At 39.2% G+C, this 20,833-nt stretch overlaps 1 protein-coding gene across 1 annotated transcript in view; it reads right to left on the bottom strand.

Moving 5' to 3' along the window:
- piezo2b (piezo-type mechanosensitive ion channel component 2b) overlaps window positions 1–20,833 on the bottom strand; it is a 129,474-nt gene that overhangs the window by 64,780 nt on the left and 43,861 nt on the right. Inside the window, exons 7-11 of the mRNA XM_008279680.1 lie at window positions 20,115–20,328; window positions 12,333–12,507; window positions 6,581–6,691; window positions 3,629–3,746; window positions 1,204–1,373 (exon numbers count right to left, since the gene is read on the bottom strand). Of these exons, the coding sequence (XP_008277902.1) occupies window positions 1,204–1,373; window positions 3,629–3,746; window positions 6,581–6,691; window positions 12,333–12,507; window positions 20,115–20,328 (788 nt within the window). The remainder of the gene's footprint in view (window positions 1–1,203; window positions 1,374–3,628; window positions 3,747–6,580; window positions 6,692–12,332; window positions 12,508–20,114; window positions 20,329–20,833) is intronic.

The raw sequence follows: 20,833 nt of genomic DNA, 5'->3' as shown, positions 1-20,833 counted from the left end.
GTGGAAGCCGCTATTTTTTCTGGTATTGATAACACCTGCAGGCACAAAAATATTACACACATTTCATTTTTTTAGATTTTGTAGAATATACAATCCAACAAATTAAAAGATTGTCTGTTTTAGGATTTATGGCATTATAACTTTGCTAACCTGCGCAGAAAACATCTTGTAGGTCTCCCTGCTGTAACATTATAAAACTGTGAAAAATGAGGCCACAGTGAGTAAAAATGTGAAAGGAGCAAGAACTGTCCCAAAACTGCCTGGCGTTTAGAGAGTTAACTGAAATAGGAAATTATTAGGGAGCTATTTCTAACTGTTAGATGAAGATTGCTCTTAAAATGAAGGTTTAAATCCACTCCGTGCTGCCACATAGAAAATCTAGTTGCAAGAACATTGAATCCTGGTAGACGATGACCAGAATGACAGACGTATTCAAGACACGACCAATCTGTGATAAAAATAAAAAGTCATCTTGATTCCAGCAGTAGTTAAGTCCAGGTTGCAGTTTCTAACACACACACAAAAGCTTCACTACAGTTCAGTTCTGCTTGTTTTTCTGTAGAGCAGTGAAAAATAAATCTCCACTGTCAATTAGTCATTAAAAACCCAGCGTCTGTGTGTTACCAAGTCATAATCAAAGTCACACTAAGCAACTGCTACATTTATTTAACTATGAGTCATCCAGGAATGTCTAAACGGAGAACAGATGCTCAGTTTTAGTTTGTGCCACACATGCAGCCGTAGACGCTGCCCAGTACAACCACAGTTTCCCTCTGCTGGTCGGCCAGCAGCTCCAGTGGAGCAAGAGAAGGGCTCTGTGCCTTGCTCAAGGGCATTTTAATCGAAGTTGATCAAGCAGGAAGGAATTCACTAAGTGGACTGACATTTTTCCAGCAGCTCTGTGGGTTTGAATTTGTCACTTTCTGGTAGGACTACTGCATTCATGTCATTTGAAATTAAACGGTGAGTACAAACCTCAACAAATCTGCAATCCGATCTTATTGCGAAGGTAAGAGGGGGTGTTTAAGGTGTCAGCTTTCGTCAATCACTCCGTCACTGCAGTTTATTTACGGTCAATTTTAAATTTACCACTAAATGAGAGTCGAGTGCGTTTTCCTTCCTGACATCCATATAAATGACACCAATCCAGCGGCGCTCAGCTCCTCGTACGTCACACCACCAGCGAGCCGCTGCATTACTCACCATCATGGCTATGAGAGCACAGATGTAGCTCTGTTTCATGACGAAGTGGAAGACTTTAACCATCGCGCCGACTCCTCGTTTCTTTATCTCATTCTCTTCAGTCTCAGATTCCTTCAGCGCCGAATCCTCCGGAGGCAAACACACTTCGTACACACACTCGTCTTTCTTCTCTGCTTGGAGAAAAAAAAACACAGTTGATTAAAATTAGTGAAGTAGCTCAGTTATTAAATGATGCAGAGTCCGATATCTTTACTTTTAGGCCTGGTTTGACGTAAAAACGCTGGATCTCACACCATAAACGTGTCTTGCATTAGACTCAGCAGGGTTTTTGTTAAAAAGCTGCTGCCTCTAAAATAACAGTATTCATGTAACGTCCTCCAAATAGTGTTCTCAGACTTCATAAAGCTTCTCCAGAGCCACAGAGGACATTAAACAGCTGGATCCGCCGGCTGTCGAGGACCCCCCACCGGTATTATATCGACTGTGACGTAAAATCACTGAAGACACTTTTGTGAACTCGGTGGCAACAAAGCAAACGTAAAGTGAAAGAGTTAAGACTTGAGTCTGGTACAATCAGTAATAAGATCTTGACCTCAGACTTGGGTTGAGCAATATCAGGGGAAATGGGAGTTCAAAAACTATGCAGTTCTGTCGGTGATACGTTATCAGGCATTATTGTTTTGGATTAATATTACTCATGATGTAACATGTGAGCTTTAAATGCTGTAACTGGTGATCATGGAGCTGATTTAGTCCTTTTATCATGTATTTTATCTGTTTATGATAGGCTTTAAAAATAACGTGAAGGAAAAAGTACAACGTTTAACTAAAGATGCATTTGAATACAAAAAGAGGAGGAAAACACTCGAATGAAGTACAAGTAAACTCCAAACTGTACTTAAGCGAACACAAAGGAATCGGCCCTGTGAAGAGAAAATAAATGATTCTATTCTCGACGCATTAAACTAGAACAAGAGCGGAGTTTGCGTCCTGCTTGGAACCATTATTCTCAGACTTAATTTTCATTTCCACTCGTTCATCCAAAATATTTGGTTAGGTTTAGGAAAATAACACGGTTTGGGTTTAAATATGATCCAGTCGCAGCGTGTTTGAAGCTTCTCCTCTATTTTCTGGGTTACCAGGGCAACGAGTTCCGCCTCGTTTAATGTATGATGGGCTGGATACAGAGGAGTGACAGTGAAGCTATTAAACCAACGGCAAACATGTAGCGATTCCAAACATATAGCAGGAAATATGGTTCCCTCAAAATGTTATTGAGAATGCAGTTTAGTTGTGTTTTTGTGAGGCAGGCCTGAAATCCAGACAGTTTGTTGATCTGTAAAACGTACATTTTATTCAGCTGATGTAACTAAGAAAACTTAATAACCTTAAAAATAAAAAAATATGAAGTTTAAAAAGTTTTGAATTGATGAATTGTTGAGTTCTTACACATCTTAGTCTATGAGCAGCCTACAGAGAACTACATAATCCTTTAAACTAAGCCAAAACATGCATGTAACTGCAATTGTTGATAAATGAACAGATTTGTGAGATTCTGAGAGAGATTTTTGTCTAAATGTGGACGTAGACATGATAGTAAGACTGACTTCTCTGCATACAGTAAGGGCAATGACTCTGTTTCCTTATCTGACTGAAATCTATACATTTTTCTGTTATTTCTGACCATTTGATTGACAAAAATGTCTTTTTTGCTTGAGTAAGCAAAACTCCAATTAAGAAAACTGGTATAAAAGGTTTATATTTCTTTAATTTTCAATCCTAGAGCATGCACTAGTGAGTGTCTCGGCCCTGTTGTGGTGGTTGTATCAGGAGGCTTTTGTTGGTCGAGTGTAGTGAGCAGAGGGAGTGGCGCTAAAACCTAAAACTAAAAACTTTTTTATGCAGGAAAAATCCTGAATCAATAGTTTTCCACCTGACAGCAAGGATTAGCTTCGGATGTAAGGACTCCTATCGAACATCTGAATGTTAGGATTGAGGGTGATGAATCAATTTCAGATCAAAGTCATGATTGGAAACGATGCAAATAGCAAACCACAGAGGCTGCGTGTATGAGGACATACATTATGCATAACAATTCTCTATTGTATGTTTAAATTTATCACATAGAGAATACTGAACAGAAGTTTGACTTAAAAAAAAAAAGGTATCACAAATCCAATCACAATAAAAGTTTCATATTTGACTGAAAAATCACATGTAAATACATTTTTCAGCCCTACTGAAGGAAGAACAGCATTAATCTGCTCTAAAACTTTTATCACCTGTAACCTACAAGTTGAGAATAAGCTGTAATGTGATTCATTTGCTTCATTTATTTTTGTCGTCCAGTTAAGGTGCTCTAGTAGCTTCCACTCCATTTTTGCGTTATTTAGCTTCTCAGGGTGGTGGAGAGTAAACAGCTCACCTGGGCTGTCAAGAGGCTGGTCCATTTTATACTGGGGGGTGGAGTACAAGTCCAGACAGACTGGTCCATTCTCAGTCGCGACAAAGTCAAAGGACGTCCCGTTGGAGGTGGGAACAGCCTGCAGATCACCATCAGAAACCACAAATACACTTCTGTAAGTGAGGAATGCTTTAGTTACAGGATCACTGTACTGTGCAGCATTCTGCCCCACAAAGGCAAACAGGAGTAACTGAAGCTGTGTGATTAAATCATTTTAATCCAATGGATTTAGCGCTTTTTTACCAGGAAAGGCAATTTAACAAGATTTTGTGTTGGTTTAATTTGCCACTTAGTTACCACACTTTGACTTTGTGGGGAAACGAAGGGATTATTTTCTGCTTTTTCTACTTTTCACACTGCATTTTAATGGATTTAGGCAAATACAAGCTGCCTCATAAGCCCGGGCTAACAAGCATCTCATGAAATAAAAATCAAAACGTGTGCTTTCATCTGTGCGCTACCTTTTGGAAACAGATAGTAAGACATGCAGGAAATGTCCACATATGTCAAGTCTGGGTTAGAATAATAGTCACATGCTCATATTTTCATTTACACAGATTCAGGGGCTGCAATCATTTCTCCTGTTCAGACTGACTGACAGAATCCACCATCCAGTTTCTGTGCATAATGAGTCCAGTGTACGTTCATGTGAGTCTGGTTGGACAAACCAAGCGTGTATCTTCTAAATTTGCATTTGATTTTGGGTGTGAAATTCCCTCCATCTGCTTCGACAAAATGTGTGGAGATGTTGCACACAAAGAGATGATTTTCTACTAAGAAGTCTGTACACTGGAGTCCCATCATAAAGGGATTTACTCAGCGGCGGTGTGAACAGGAGGATCGACTGCAGCTGCTGACAGCGTTCTCAATGTAAATATCAGCAGGTGAGTATTTCTACGAAAGACTTTACAAAGTATGAACCAACCCATTAAAAGTCTGCTCTCGATATTCACCAGATGTGCTTCTTTCTGCTTTGTTGTGTTGTGAGATATGCTTAAGGGTCATTTCATCTCAAACCATTTGGAGAACAATTTCTGCTCTGATTTGCCTGAAACGTTTGTTTGTAATTGTAAATTAAAGGTATCTGAGAAATTTTAAAACACTTTACGAGATTAAATATTTTAAAAATTGCCCCACTTTCAGCATGTTTTTCACACATTAAAGTTGGATGTTTGAAGGACAATATCTCAGGAACTCTAAAGGATAAAAGCCTTCAATTTATATATTAAAAAACAACAATGACTCTCTTCTACATGGATAATCTGTTTGTATTGTGTTTTTTTCTTAGTGTGGTACAACTTTTTATACCTGCTCCAACGGTTATGAAAGTTCAATTGAAATTAATTTAATCTTTTTGACCAAGTATTTCATATTAAGAAGTATTCTGTGTATTTTGTTATGTTTGATTGTGAGTTGCAGCCACATGTGGTTCAGAAATGAACCTAATTGACTTCTGTATTATGTTTTTTTTAATTAATCTGTGCTCTAAGATGATGCTTGTCCAATATTGCAGATTTGGACGCAACGACATGATGAGAATGAAACTTTTATGCTTCTATCTTAAATAATTCCCGATGCATTGTCATTCAAACATTGCCTCAAATGTCAGTGTGGGAAAATACAGCTAAAAGTGGGTCAACAGCTAATCTTTATCTTGCAAAGTGTTTCATATATTAAGGTAAAATTTCATAGATATCATTTTCTGTAGTTTATGATGAAAAAAAAAAGGTTTAAATATGGTTGAGCAGAAGGCTTCTGAAGGTTTGAGATAAAATAGGTAAGAACATTTCCCAACATAAAGCACAAACAACTCTCTCTCCTCCCGACATTCTCTGCTTCTCACACTCTCAAGCACCTTAACAGCCTGATAATTGAGCAGAAAAAGGCAGTTTGACACCAGGGTTACTTCCTTTCTAGCAGCACAAAAGTCACGTATAAACATACTCGGAGCCTTTGATTAAGTCATTCAGACACGCAGGATAAATATAACCCTGCTCTACGAGGACGCAGTGTGAAAAGCACTTTGCAGTTAATTCCTTTTCTTGCAGCAAAACCGAGGGTGGAAGATGCACAGATTTAAGAGACATCCAGAGCGGCCGCACCTCAGTCGTACTGATGCCATCCTGGGTTGAGAGCAGCTTGGAGGAGAAAAGAGCATATAAGGCAAGGTGTGTTATCGATGAGCTGCTGAAGTCAAAGGCCTCCTTGTTCTTTATAGTCGCTGATAAGCAGGAACAAAGCCGCGCAGCACTACTCTGTAAATCGAGCCCATCACTCATCTGTGTCTGCACACCCTAAAAGCTTTTAAACCTCAGGAGGTGGCCAGTGGAGACAGACTACGGACCTTGATATAGGAACAAGGTCAGAATGTGTGTGCGAGACGATGTGTGTTTGTGCATCTCCAGCTGAAATCTTTCCAGGGAAAAAGGTTTATTACAAAGAGATGCACGCTGTTGAAAACAATCAACAGCTGCAGCTTCGGTTCAGAGCTGGTTTCCTGCTTATAGCTGCACTAAATTATTGCTGTTTGTTCCATTCCACTCTGTTATTGTTTGATATTTACACTGAATCCACATTAGTTATCAGTTAGCACAAGGAAGGGAGACATTAGGTTGTTTTTTGGAAGCTGCTGAAGAACTGTTGCACTTCTTGAAGAAAAATATTTAGATCATTTCAAGGCTATTTGGATTTCCTACAGTTTTTCTTTTACCCTCTGAACAATAAAATCTACCAGCGTCAGAGCCATTAAAGAAATACATTCAGATCATTCCAAGGCTGTTTGGATTTTTCTTCTTCTTCTCTTTCATGCTTGTACTTGTGGTTTAACAGCGGTTGTACATCGGCATGCTAATAAAACGATGATCACCGGTCCAATAATCAATACTTTGTCAGCCATGTGTAACCCAGACGTACGTTCTTCTCATCTGTGCCCTGACGCGACTCCCACCACAGATGCCTCTTCCTGTTGGCCGAGTTATTTCCGACCTGCTCCTCCTCCTCGCACATGTCGTCGTCTTTGTCGTCCTGAAAAAACACAGATAGACAGTTTGGTGTCTGGTGATGTGTATCTTCCATGTGAGCTCGGTCTGCCGTCGTGCGACACAGACGAGGAACAGTTTTAATCAGCTTCGATTGAGGCTGTTTAGCAGAGCAGGAGTCTGAGGAGGAGCTGCGTGACCTTTCAAAAGAGGAAATCATGACTGAGTATCATGTTGGCAGTGTCTGCATGGCTCAAATACCACAGAAAACAGCACAAAAAGTGGGTTACTTGCTGCCATTAGGAAAAGAAAATTCCACTTGTTCTCAGTGCAGTTTCTCATGTTACAGGAATCTGAAGTGTCAGTGTCACTGAACAAGAAGAAGTAATGCAGCGCTGGAGAACCAAACTTCACTAATTAGGTTAAATTGTGAAATGTTATTCACGCCATGATTATTATTATCAGATGAACGCTGCTGTCAAGTCTGCAAATGTCTGCATTAAGCATCTAATGTTCAGTATAATCACAATATGAGTAAAATGTGTTTATACAACAATTACAGTTTCTATTGTTGGTTATGGGTTTAGTTCTAGGCTACAGTGCTGGTTGGGGTTTTTCTAATTAAAAATATCAGTCATGCAGGATTTCGATCATTCAGATTGACCTCAGGAACATATTTCTCATGTTTCCCTCCTTTGAAAACTTCTGCTAAGATTATTCTGCAAACTGCTGCTGAATATACACAGCTGGTCAAACACAAATCAAATCAAACAAATCAGATCTGTGGGGGTTTTTTTACGGTCTGTTTGACAAACACATTATGTATACGAAATTACAAAATTTGCTAATTCACAGATTTAATGGAAAATAACATTAAAAACCTATAACTTTGAATTATCCAGAATTTTCTGCTATTTAACAAATAATATATATACACTAAAAGTGAAATACATTTGTTCATGTATCAGAATTTTACAAATATTTCTTAAATTAGATACAATTAGTAAAAACTAACAGGAAAAAAGTACCAGCTGTGGAATTTTAAATCCATTTGTTAGTTAATTGAGATTTATCCTGTAAGTTTTACAATAACAATGGTCAATAAATCTATTACTAAATATTAACATTCTAATATTGTAGGAAAATCCTCAATTAAACATTAAAAGACAAAAATACACATGACTTTATGTAAGATTAAAGCCAGAAAATGTATTTTAATTATGGATAATTTCTATATTTTTATTAGATGGTTATTTTCTGTTATTTTACTGTAGTTTTGGCGACCCGGCTGCCAGAATATTACTATTTTCTGACAGTTGTTTGGCTTAAATTCAAATAACTGGGACGTGGAAGGAGGACACGCAGTCTGTCTCGTGTTTTTGGCAAAGCTGAGGTGAAGATGAGCTCATAATCTGGCATCTCCACCACTGAACAAAGCTGTCAGCGGCTGATTTAAGCCGTAATCATCTTTTATTATTAGCGTCATCTAAAGTGTAAGTGTAGGTGAAACACGTACACACACCCCTCTGTGGTCAGATCAATAATGTATACAGCCCCATAGGTTTACAGGGAAGTATTGACCCCTCTATAAAAACACTAATCTATAACTCCATTACAGGACAAAGGAGCTGAGCCTGGAGCTCTGAGGTGGAGGAGGACAGGCTGAATTCAGGAGCGAGGGGCTTCTTGAATGGGACGTTGCTGCTTGATATTTTACTGAGGACAGCAGTCGTTCCACTTCGCTGGTCAAAGCTGAGTTTCTATGAAGTAATGACAAAAATCTTGGATGATTAGATCCCATCAGATTCCAATAAAGTCACCCAAACTGCCAAAAAAATGCTTTTCTAAGCAATTGTTGTATCGAGGTGTCTGTCCCTGAGATTTGACCTGAACAGAATGAAGGTGAACGGCATTTTATTTCTGAAAAGTGGTGCGTGAAAAGATTATAGTGAAAATGTGAGGACAGATTTTTCAGTCCACTCTTAAACATTGTGAACTAGTTGTTAAACATCACTAATAAATATGGTTTATATGTGCAGCTCTCTGAAACCTACAACCCACCAGTAGGTCTGAAAGCCACGGTGTCTTTGAAACAACTGTACAACATTTATCTGAGCCAGAGAGTTAGTAAAATGCGGATATTCAGCCTTTTCATGCTTGAGATACTCATTTGTGCCACGTTGTTCCATCATAACAACCAAATCTAATCAATATTCTGATACTTCATCGAAATCGGGTTATTCAACATTTGTCATTTAAAAATTCACTAAAAAATTAAACATTTGGTCGGACAAGATGATGTGAAATACAAAAAAATTTTACATTTTTGGTGTAACCATGAAGCTATTCGTGACTCGGCTGTGATCAAGAGTCATGTGACCAAAATTCAGGAACTATTCAGCTTAACTGTGGACTGTTTCTACACAGAGCAGACAGGAGACAAGTATAAAAACAGATTAAACATGTAAACAACACAATACCTGTGTACAGCCAACATTGTTTTCTAGTATCAGCACCTCCAGCACTTGAAAAATGTCCATATTGATTCCAGGTTTAATTACATTTTTTGTAAAGTAAATAACACAAATTTTCCTTGTTGTTTTTTTTTCATCATTTATGGCATTCTACATTTTTGAGTTCTGTCTACTCCTGGCCATTGGTTTGTGGTTTCCATAGATGGTTCTTTGCTTACATATTGCTGCGCAAAATGAGTCCACAGTGAGAAAAAAATAGACAGGAGTAGAACCTGCTTTGATGGTTAATATATTGGTAATAAGTGCCTTATTTACACATCAGCAGATGTATTTATTTCATTCATTTACAGTCATGACTGTGTCTACCTGATGAATGTGAGTCCAATGTTTACTCTCCTTCTGAATATCTGGTTATTTAACTCCTACATACTCCAATTTTGAGGATTTTTTTGTTTTGATTTTTGGATTTTTACAAACAGCTGCTTGCTATGATATCGGCAAAACAGCAAAGAACAGACTGCAGAGCCTCCTTAGACTTACATCTCACGACTTCAACTTCTCAATAAAGTGAGTAAACTGATCAACAGAGGGTAGGAGTTTTGTTTTTTTAAAAGATTTTTGGGGAGCACTTTCACTTTTACTAGATAGCGACAGTGGAGAGGAGCAGGAAATGTTGGGAGTCGGGCTGAGAAGAAATCGAACCAGGTGGTATGAGCACAAACCACTCTGTTATCGGGCTGACTGACTTTTTGTTGCTTCATAGTCAGTGTTTATAATCCTGCACATCTGTCAATAAGTCTCTCGAGTGTGAAACTCTGCATAACTGTCCCTGAATCTAATTAAAATTTGGCCTGGGCAACGTTAATACAGTAACTACCATGATGCATCATCCCTGGGTCATTTAACAAATCTGGACCAATAGTTTTGTGCTGAATTGTTATGTAAAAGCTGTAAAGTAGAGCTACAGTGCCAAGACGTCCACGCTTTGTCAAAATCAGACCAACAGTGTCTCAGGTAACACCTGAGCTACATGCAGCGGACAGATGCAGTCAGCGATCGATCGTCCTGGAATCTTCCATCGATACGGTTTCTCTGATCACGAGGCCACCTGGCTGCCCATTTAATTCAATCTGCATCTATTTCAGTTCGCTGTCTGGAGCTGCTGTGCAGGTAAACATCCAAATGCAAACACCCGCTCACTGTTTGCATTCACTTTTCTCTTCCTGTCATATGTTTTATTCACTCTGGGGTCATTTTTTGCTGCAACATAAAGTCCTGCACCTCTTTGGAAACGGCACAATCATGACTAGAAGGAGAGGGAACACAGAAATGCTCGCTGTGACTCTATATAAAGAGTTAATTTGCAAAAACAGATATTTTTGTAGAGTTTCAGAAAAGGTAGATGATGGGATAGTGGGTTTTCTGATGGTTTGTGAAGATGGAGTTTTTGCAAATGAACTCTTCATATCCTATAAATATTTTACTACTTACATTTTTTTTCATTTGAATACTATCTGTTCTGCATAATCACTGCCTGCAGTTCAACCAAATAGCCACATTTTTGTCAGGTGACTACGGGTTGCAGCTGAGTCACTAATGGTGTCTCAGTTGCACAGAGAGAAGCCCTATTTTTTTGTATGTTTGTATGTTTGTTTGTTTGTTTGTTTGTTTGTTTGTTTTCTACAGAATCTGAAACTTGTCTTTGATGACTTCTGAGAGAAAACATGTGAGATAAAGTGACCATAATGAAATATCACAAATATAAGCTTAGATTTAGTTTCCCGACCAAACCAGAAGTCACATCCTAACCCTATCAGTTGAAAATCTATTTCTACAGTTTCTGACTCTGGTAGATGGTGTAATCTTAGCAATTTTAGATAATAATAATAATGACACGCTTTGCGAACCAGCTGGTGGGTTTTGTGGTTCAGACAGTTAACAGCTTAATAATTTTTTGTGATTGAGATATATGTTCTTCTTTGTCCTCATTTAAATGTGTTACACTTGTCCACCTGTACAAAGGGAGCAGGTGTGAAAGAGGACAAGAGCTGGAGAGAGTGAAATCAGGCAATAAAAAAACATTGAAAATATAAAAACAATTAAACATCAGACTGCACTGTGTCTTGGCCTACTGAAGCATCTGCCTCCTCCACCCTGTAAAGTTGTTCCTCTGTGACTAATCCCTGCAAAAATGAGACAGATGCCCTAATTTCAACCTCTTTTTTTTTTTTACAACTACTAACTAAAAACTTGGAAGCATTTTATTCAGCACAGAGTTGTTCAACAAGTATGTGTCCCTATGAAAGGAAAACTAACTTCTGTTTGTCAAAGTTGCACAATTAGAAGATTTTTTCCATGAAATGATTTCTTCTTTCCTTAAAATGTCTTGATCTGTGAAGTCTTCACCTCTTTCTCCACATATGATACATAAAGACCCACCGTGTCATCTGACAGGATTGTTACGGTGGCTTTTGTTTGTCATGTATGAAACCTCAGAAGTCTTTATCTGTGTTTTTAAGACTGCCATCTGTAAATTGCAGTTTCAAAATGCTCAGCCATAGAGTTGACTGCTTATCTTGTGCATGATATGTCTTCTAGTAGATAAAGAAAACACCAAATGGACATGCAAACAAGGTAAAAACAAACAAATAAACAAAAACTAATTAACAAAATATTGTTTTGATGGTTGAAACAGTCGTTCTCTTTCTCACTACTGAAAATATCTCATTATAAAGTCTGCATTTAGCTACTTAGGTATGGGAACGAGAGAAAACCATGAAGAGTTCAACAACAGATAACTCCATCTTCACAAACCTTCAGAAAACCCACTGTTCCATCATCTATGTGAGACAATATCAATTAAACATAAGTTATCTCTATTTTCGTCATATCATTTCTACTGAGTCAAATCCACTCAGCTTCAGTTTGATTGATAATATCTCAAGCAAACAACAAAAAAATAAGTTTTCTGAAAATCTACAAAAATGGAATTACCTGTTTTTGCAAATGAACTCGTCATATCATACAACAAACAATCACTCAACCCATCACACTACATCGTCAATGAGTATGTTTTTAATTTCAAGATTAACAAAAACACCAAAAAAAAAACCCTGATAATCAAATTATTCATGTATGTTTCAGAAAATGTCATGAACTAAAAAAGGCCTACAAGCCATGTGCTGCCACTGCGTGTCTGTCTGCTGAACTCACCATCAGCTGGTCGATGGGCTCCTGCAGCCAGAGGCGGATGAGCGTAGCCAGGGTGTAATAGAGAACCAGCAGCATGATGGGACTGACAAAGTGGTACCACTCACGATTCGGGTGCACGATGAGCTTCCATGTGTACGAGCAGTTGCTCTGAACAATGGGGGAGATGCCAAATACACTGCAGAGACAGACAGAGAGGAATATGAGGATAGGAAGAGGCAGTGTTTAACAAGCAAGAACAGAACGAGAATGTGCAGCATCATAAACAAAACTTACAATTCTGATCACACATAAACATTTGTTCTGGTGTAAGGGTGTGATTTTTATACAGTTTTATTCCTCTCTTATAGAACTGAACCCTAAAACCTGTGAAAAGCATGTTATCTTTAAAACAAATCCCTCAAATAACTCCATTCATCAGCGCTTGAAAATGTAAAACAGAAAGAAGTGTAATATTTTCCATAAATGAGCCAAAAAATAAATAAATAAATTCTGCTCTTCTCAGCACAAACATGAATGTGTGTCATGCTGCATGGAAAGAATTTCTGAGTTCCCTCTACTTCTAGTCACGCTTGTTCCGTTTCCAATGAGATGCAGGACTTTATATCGCAGTGAAAAATGAGTAAAAATTTGACAGGAGAAAAAAACAAATGCCCTGAAATTGGCTTGAAGGTCAGAAGTTTAACAGAAACCTGTTATTTTATAACTGATTGATCGTGTATCAAGCAAACAGGGCCGAATATTTGGTTCCAGTTTCCACCGTTTTACTAACAAATGAAGCTACTCCACACTTTACAACTGACACAAAACAGAACCCGTGTTTCGTAAATTGTTCCTTGAAGGTGGTTTATGATTCACTTTACACTGTTTTTAAATCTGCAGTAGTTGAGGAAAAAATGTGTCCCACTTTAACAGCCGAGGCAAAACTGCATGAACACTCTTAACTGTGTGAATCTTTTTGTGAACTGGGCAGACTTAAAACACACCAGATGGACGATATAGTGATCAATAAAAATCCATTTTTAACTGGGTTTGTGGTTGTTGTAAATTTGGAAGTGTAAAATGAAAGCTGTTAAGATATGCAAACATTGTCTTCTCTCCTTCCTCAAGCTCCGCAACAACTAATTTGTCTCCCAGCTTTTACAAGCCAGTAAGAATTAAACCAAGGTGCTATGCAACACCGAACTAACCAACAGTGATCCAGCGAGTAGACGGTGTGGTCGTCCTGAAGAGGCCAGGAACAGCAGCAGCTTATTGGTTTGCAGAGCAAAACAGCCCCTTCAGAACAGCATTAAAACTGAGGGTGATAGTGTTGAGGTGGAATTAACCATCTTTGTAGTATTTGGAGCTGAAAAATTGGGACACTCACGGTGGGCCAGAGATGGCAAAAGTTCTCACATTCTTTACTTAAGTAGAGATACTTGTGTAAAAATGGACTCTGGTAAAAGTAGAAGTACTGATCCAACTCCTTTACTCAAGTCAAAGTAAAAAAAAAGTACAGGTTCAGAAATTTACTGAAGTACAAAAGTAAAAATGAATTTTTAGCTTCGATGATACTCGATGCCTCTTCTGATAACTCTGCAAAATGAAAAAGTCTTAAGCACACAATAGGATTGTTTTCATCCTTTAAGAACCTGCACAGTGCTGCTACAGAGAACAACATCACCGGACAGTTTTCCATTTCAGCAACATTATAAACATTAAACATTATAATCAACATGGAAACACTCGTCTCTTCACCAACATCTTTTATTGAGCTTCAGCAGAAGCTGGTTCTCAAAGTTCTTTGAATGAAGACGTTTCAGCCCTTCTGGGTCTGAACATCAGTCCTGCAGTGCTAAAAAGCCTCTCGCAGGCAGCTGAGGCAGGCAGGGCTGTGCTGAGCTTCAGTGACAAATTGCACACTGCTGGTAAAGATAAAGACGTTTGTTGTCTTTTACGTCATGTCGTCATCCGCGGAGGTTTTAATAGAAGTAACGAGCCAGTTTTGAGAATGTAAGGAGTAGAAAGTTCAGATATTTGTGTTCAAATGTAGGGAGTGAAAGTAAAAAGTCATTAGAAAAATAAATACTCAAGTAAAGTACAGATACCTGCAAAATCTACTAAATCTAAGTACAGTCACAAAGTATTTGTACTTCATTACTTCCTACCTCTGCTGTGGGGACATGTGAGACTGGTTATTTTTGCTTGAAATGGGCACAACATGGAACTTTTATCCAACACGTTTTTGCAGCACACTCCACAGATGCTCGACTGGACTAAGATCTAAGAAATTTGGAGGCTGAGTCATCACCTTGAACTCTTTGCCATGTTCCTCAAACCTTTCCTGAGCAATGTTTTCAGCGTGTTTACTGCTGAAGGAGGCCACTGCCATTGTGCGGTGGTCTGCAGCAATGTTCAGGTCGGTGGTGCTTGTCAGTAACATCCACATGAATGGCAGTACTCAAGGTTTCCCAGCAGAACATCGTCTGGAGCATCACCGAGCCTCCACCAGTTTGCTTTCTTCCCATGGAGCACTGTGCTGCCATCTCTCCCCGTGGGAAACAACTAACTCTGCCATCAATATGACGCAACGAACTCTGACGCACTGTGCGTTCTGACGCCTTTCTTTCATAGCCAACATCATGGTTTCCAGCCGTTTGTGCTACAGCAGCTCCTCTGTGGGATCGGACCACACTGATGCAAACTGCCTGCATGCCTCAGTAAGCTTTGGCCTTGTCGCCGGTTCACCACCTTTTGCTAGGTACTAACCACGGCATACCGGGAACACTGCCCAAGACCTGGTGTTCTGGGCATCGAGATCTCAAGAAAGATCCCCCAGAACGAGCTGGAATATGTTGGAAAAGGATGTCTGGACCACTTTACTCAAGGTGGTTGTGGTAAACAGATGCAGCTCAATTGAAGCCCAATATCGCTCAGGTTCAGTTTTGTATTGAGTGTTTTAAACTTTAAAGAAGGTGCTGCATCTTTGGAGAATTCCTAAAGGTAAAGATTTTATCATATAGCTGTAAATCAAACTTTGTACACTGTGTAAAGGAAATATCAGAGAGTAAAAATATACTATCGAGCCTCTATAAAGTCAAAGTTTCATTCACAAAAACAATATAGAATCTGCTGCAGCTATGAATGGTTTTATAAATTAGTGTAATCTCTGACTGTGACCGGGGCTTTCTGATAAATGCCTTTCCTGGCAAAAAAAAAAAAAAAAGAATTTCCGTCTAACCTTGGAATCCGAACAATGCAGCAAGGCTACAAAATCTGTTTGTACAACAAAAGGATGTCATATGATTCACTCCTTTTCCTTTCGGGGCAAGAACAAAGGTCACCTTCTCAGGAACTGCACTGACGTACCCCAGTGACAAACGCTCAGATTTAGAAGCCTCCTGAGTCTGTTCCTTTATGCCATGTGGAGGGGCGAACGCTGCTGTGACCCCAGCTCGCTTCCTGACCAGTTTTTTTTCTTACAGCTGGGGAAGGCCCGCTGGTCACATGACTGGGGACTTCCATTGTAAGGCGGGGAGGCAGGAAGCGCAGTGGAAGCCAGGCCTCTCAGCGGCTTCACTCAGCGGCAGACCTGCAGCAAGGCCGAGTCACTGTCAACAGGGACAATTAGAACAGGCACCGAGGTGGAATATTTGCCCCAAGATGGCTGCTCGTATTCACGGCCTGAGAGTTTCCTCGTGTCTAGCTGAGGGCGGCGGCAAGAGGCAGAGGAAAAAGGTTTTATCATCACATTGGGCCTCAGTTTTCACACGGCGGCGGACAGAAATACCTCAGCGCTGTGGAAAGTCAACACGAACGCGTGAGGAGACGGCAGATGATGAAACAGTTGGTTTGTGTAAAGAGCTATCAATTAAGAAGCAAACTTTCCAAGTGTGGGCCTTCAAACACGCCATTGAAGAGCTTTATTTGCTAAATGAGAAGTCCGCTGTGTAAAAAAAAAAGGCGCTCACTTTGCCATGTTCACCGCAAGAATCTAAAAAAAGCAAATTTACAAGCTGAGCAAAGGGTCATCCTCTGTGAAAGCACTATGTGATGAGTTTCTGGTGGTATTTATACTTTTCACACTTGTTTAATCAACCTTCTCAACTCCAGAACCTGTTGGTGGGCTTGAAAGGCAAGCTAGATTTTTTTTTTTTTAGCACAAATTTCCACCGTTAATCAGAGTGAGAAACGTAAAGAATCTTTCAACTTTCCGTTTTTGAACTGCTCGTCTGTGAGGTGCCATTCCATTAGAAAATCAAATCTAAGCTTCATTAAAATCACTTTATTCTGCACGTCTCGTTTAAAAACTCAACAGAAATAAGCCACTTGCACCAGATGCTGCAAAAAAAAATAAAATAAAAGCTCTGAAGTCGTCAGTGTCTTGGCTGAACTGCAGCGTCCACACAGAGCAGATAGGAGACAAGGACGGAATAAAATTAAGATGTAGGTGGTGAAATATCTATAATATTTTTTTTTTCCAGTATTGCTAACACCTGTGGGTCTTGGAAATCGATGTACATTTTGATTTATTTGCTTTCCAAGTTGTAATAAATAAATAAAGAAAGAAATTCAACTTTCATTTTTCCTTGTATATGATTTATGGCAGCATAACTTTGATGTACTGGAGATATTTTTGAGTTCTCTCTACGTCTAGTCATGGCTGTGCTGTTTCCACAGAGGTGCAGGGTTTTATATTGCAGTGAAAAATGAGGCCACAGTGGCTAAAAATGAGCAAAAAAAAAAACAAACAAACAAGGAAAGTGGGAAAAAGGGAAAGTTTTCATTAACTTTATCTATTGCAGTACTTCAAAATGCACCTAAAATACATGACTAGTGTAACAGATTTTTGTCTTTATCCTGTAAATCATCTGATGACTCCTATCATGAGAGTCCTCTTGAAGGCCCAAAGCGTCACCTCAGGAAACACTGCGAGGTCACTGAAGCAGCACAGAATATTACTTTGAGTGCAGATGGTGTGAGAGGGCTCCATTCATTCTAATGAGTTTGTTTTCTAATGAAAAACCTGTCAATGCAACACTGTAATCAGCCCTTATCTGCCATCCGAGGCAGATGGGGAGGACACAAGGCCCGTTCAAGGCAGCCTCCGCTATACATAGCTGTAAATAGCCTCCGTCCCGACACGCAGCAGCACAGCTTTCAAATGAGAAAGTGTGAGATCAATAAAACCCTGCAACACCAAGGGCACCGAGACATCAGCTACACTGAGACAGCATCAGTGCTGCTGCTGCTGCTGCTGGGGGCTGACAGACACGACATCATTATTACAAGTTAATGGAAATACTCAACAGCCATGTAAAGGACTTTTTCATCTTGATATTTAAGGACTTTAAGTGTTGGAATTTCTGATGAAACTTTGGATTTTTAGTCAAGTAAGCCTACTTTGGGTGATTTTACTTCTAATACTGACATAATAGGAAATGTTCAGTGAATTTAACACAACATATTTCAGTTTGTTATGTTTTTTGTTTTTTTACCTTATTAAAAATTAACTGTTTTGATTGTTTTACTGTTGTTGTCAAATTTGGCTGTCTGTTCATTGATTTCAGTGACATTTGGTGGAAAATTAGGCCACAAGCCAATGAACTGAACTGTAGAATTAGGGCCTTTATGTGAATCCAAATATAAACAAACTGTACAGTAAGTTTTCAACGAAGGACACCCTGATAGCTGAGTGGTTAAAAACAGTTTCTTTCCTGTAGGAGCTTTTATTGCACGCCTTACTGCACTTTAAAATAAAGTCCTTTAACAAATTAATGTAATAATGCTGCAAGATGGGATATTTTTTAAATTATTTAATCCCAATTTCCTCTTTAACATTCTGCACATTTGGCTTTTCAGTGTATTTTGAAGTACGTTCACATCTACAGGCAGAAAAAATTAACATATCCTCCTCTTAGAATAATATAAAATGTAAAGTTTTTGTGAAGCTTTTATTCACTTCTTGTTTACCCTGACTTAGTGAAATTCTGTTAAAAGCATATATTTGAGATATTTAGCAATTTAAATTAGACTTCTGTAAATTCTCGAACCATTACTGCTGGAGCAGAAAATTACTTTTTTTTTTTTTAAATCAAATGTGTAAATGTTTTGGTTTTTTTTTGCAATTAGTAAATAAACAGGATTGTTTGTATTCCAGGTTGTCAGTCAAACACTTCCTGACCTGAGGTGCCTTAATCCCACAGAGTCGTCTTTCTTTACTGCTGTGACTAACGTATGTTGGCAAAGACGCACAACAGTGTGGCTTTGCTCCAACCACAGCGCTTCACCGCCGCCGCCGCAGACAGCTAATTGTCTCCTCTCTCATGTATAATAAAACAGCGCTGGTTGTAGCAAAGAGCCTAAAAGCTTCTTCTAACTGATGCGCTGTGAGTAGGAGTTTGATATATCTCCTCTCCAGCTGGGTTTGCCTTTTCCTTTGCCTTCTTGTTTGCAACAATAGTAAATATTTATTAACGTTTAAACAAACCTGCCTTGGGCGCAATAAATACGGCTGAGTCGAAGGAGCCCCGGCTGCTGAGCTCCGTCATCACGTCATGTATTTTCACATTATGAAGCAGTCAGACGGCATTAGTGTGGGCTTGTGCTATTCAACCACAGATAAACTGTGGTGAGCAATTCATCGTCGTGACAGGAGATCAAACGCTCCCAAGTTTAATTTCACTCACTGTAGTTTAGGCAACAGTTTGGATTGTGTTCCTAAAGAGCAGGTGTTTTGCACATGTACATGTTTCTAATTATAATTTTGGGGATGACTAGAATATGTTTACATGTTTTAATGTTTAAAAAAAGACATTGTTTTTCTTATATTGTATATTTCTGCAGCACCTCTTTCCATCCTCTGTCTCTGTTTTAGCTCCGCCTTGTTAAAGCCCAGTGTGCTCTGATTGGTCAGCTGGCCTGACGAGAGTGAGGTCCTGTTGGTTATGTAACCCTCATTGCTCATTTTTTGTTCGAGGTTGTACAAGACTAGTCGTTTATTGTCACGCTAATGTGTTACATGGTGACATAGATATGTAGCGCAGACTTTAAAGTGGCGTTTCAGGCATAGACTGTATAAAAGATGGACGTAGCTTCCGTGACGTCACCTGTTGGTTTCTGCACTGAGAAAATGAAGCCAGGGTTTTGCTACTTCCTGGTTGACATCTTGGATTTTTGGAGCCAGTGACGCAAAAATCGTCGGAGGAGGGCGGAGCCATAGGAGCAGCAATTGGTCAGACGGATTGAGAGGCGGGCCCTCTCTGCCCGCCCACATTTACCGCCTTGTGCTCGCTTCATCTGTATGGTCCCTGCCGACTGTCAATCAAGCCAGCCACGCCCCTTGCCCCGCAAAATTTTGACGATTTTTTAAAAATTCAGTATTGATTTATTTACGTCCATCTTTTATACAGTCTATGGTTTCAAGCAGGTAAGTGTGTTTTCTGTAAGAGAGGATAACTTCCTTTGGGTTTTGTAAGTTTGTAGACCTTTTCCATGAACAAAAAGCAGCTATATAACACACTCAAGAAAGGGGAAAAAAAAAACGTAAAAAGTATTATATGGGCTCTTTAAGGTTTGATTGATCTCCTCCTGGGTGCAGAATGCCAATAAAACAACCCAACAAACTTCAAGTTGAGAAGGATAACCCAAATGTATTACGTTTTAAATTAAAACACTTCCTATTTTCAACAATGAATCTAAAGCATACGATGTGACACGCTGAAGATTAAGTCCTTGGTTAGCGGGACTCTAAACATTTAGATTCTGTGTGCGGTTCTAGAAAAAGAGCTGCACATGTCTGACCTGATGAAGCTGTCGTCTGGTGGGATGGCCTCCTGGAAGAACTGGAACTGGTAGAGGTAGAGGACGATGATGTGTCCGGCGCTGAAGATGGCCATCAGAACGCACATGCAGCTGAAGATGAGCGTGTTGAAGGTCCGGCAGAGGGACCACCAGGTGCACAGGAAGAGGAAGATGAAGAAATAAACAGCCGAAGTCAGCGAGGGCAGCATGATTCCTGCAAACACACAAACAGTGGATTCAAAGACAGAAGAATGTGGTTTAATTCAACCTGTCAAAATTCTATTTAAGTATGAACCTTTGTTTTAATCCACACAGATTGGCAGGACAAACACTGCATCACACTAAAGAGGATGAAAAGTTAACAGGTTTGTTCCCATTATTTCTATGGCACTTATAGCTTTGCTGAAAGTGGCAAACCTCTCATCTCATATATTATTTAAAGACAGCTGAGAGCTATTCGCAAATATGGTTTAACCTAATTATCCACATAGTTCTAATATGCTTTATATTATCGCAACCTTACCACAGCCACTTTTAAAAAGGCACACCTTAAACTAATGGTGTCCATTGGGACGTTTGGATGCCCCACTGGTCCTTAAATAAATCTGAATGATGACAAGACGATTAACATGATAGACGCAAGTCAAAAGTATATTTAGTTTTTCAGACATTGCTCTAATCTTTGCTTTTTCTCTCAAGAACTAGTGGATTTTTTTTTT

Source organism: Stegastes partitus, unplaced genomic scaffold (assembly GCF_000690725.1).
Source record: "Stegastes partitus isolate 25-593 unplaced genomic scaffold, Stegastes_partitus-1.0.2 Scaffold167, whole genome shotgun sequence".
In the NCBI taxonomy this organism is placed as follows: Eukaryota; Metazoa; Chordata; class Actinopteri; family Pomacentridae; genus Stegastes; species Stegastes partitus.
This window is presented reverse-complemented; position numbering and strand designations above follow the sequence as displayed.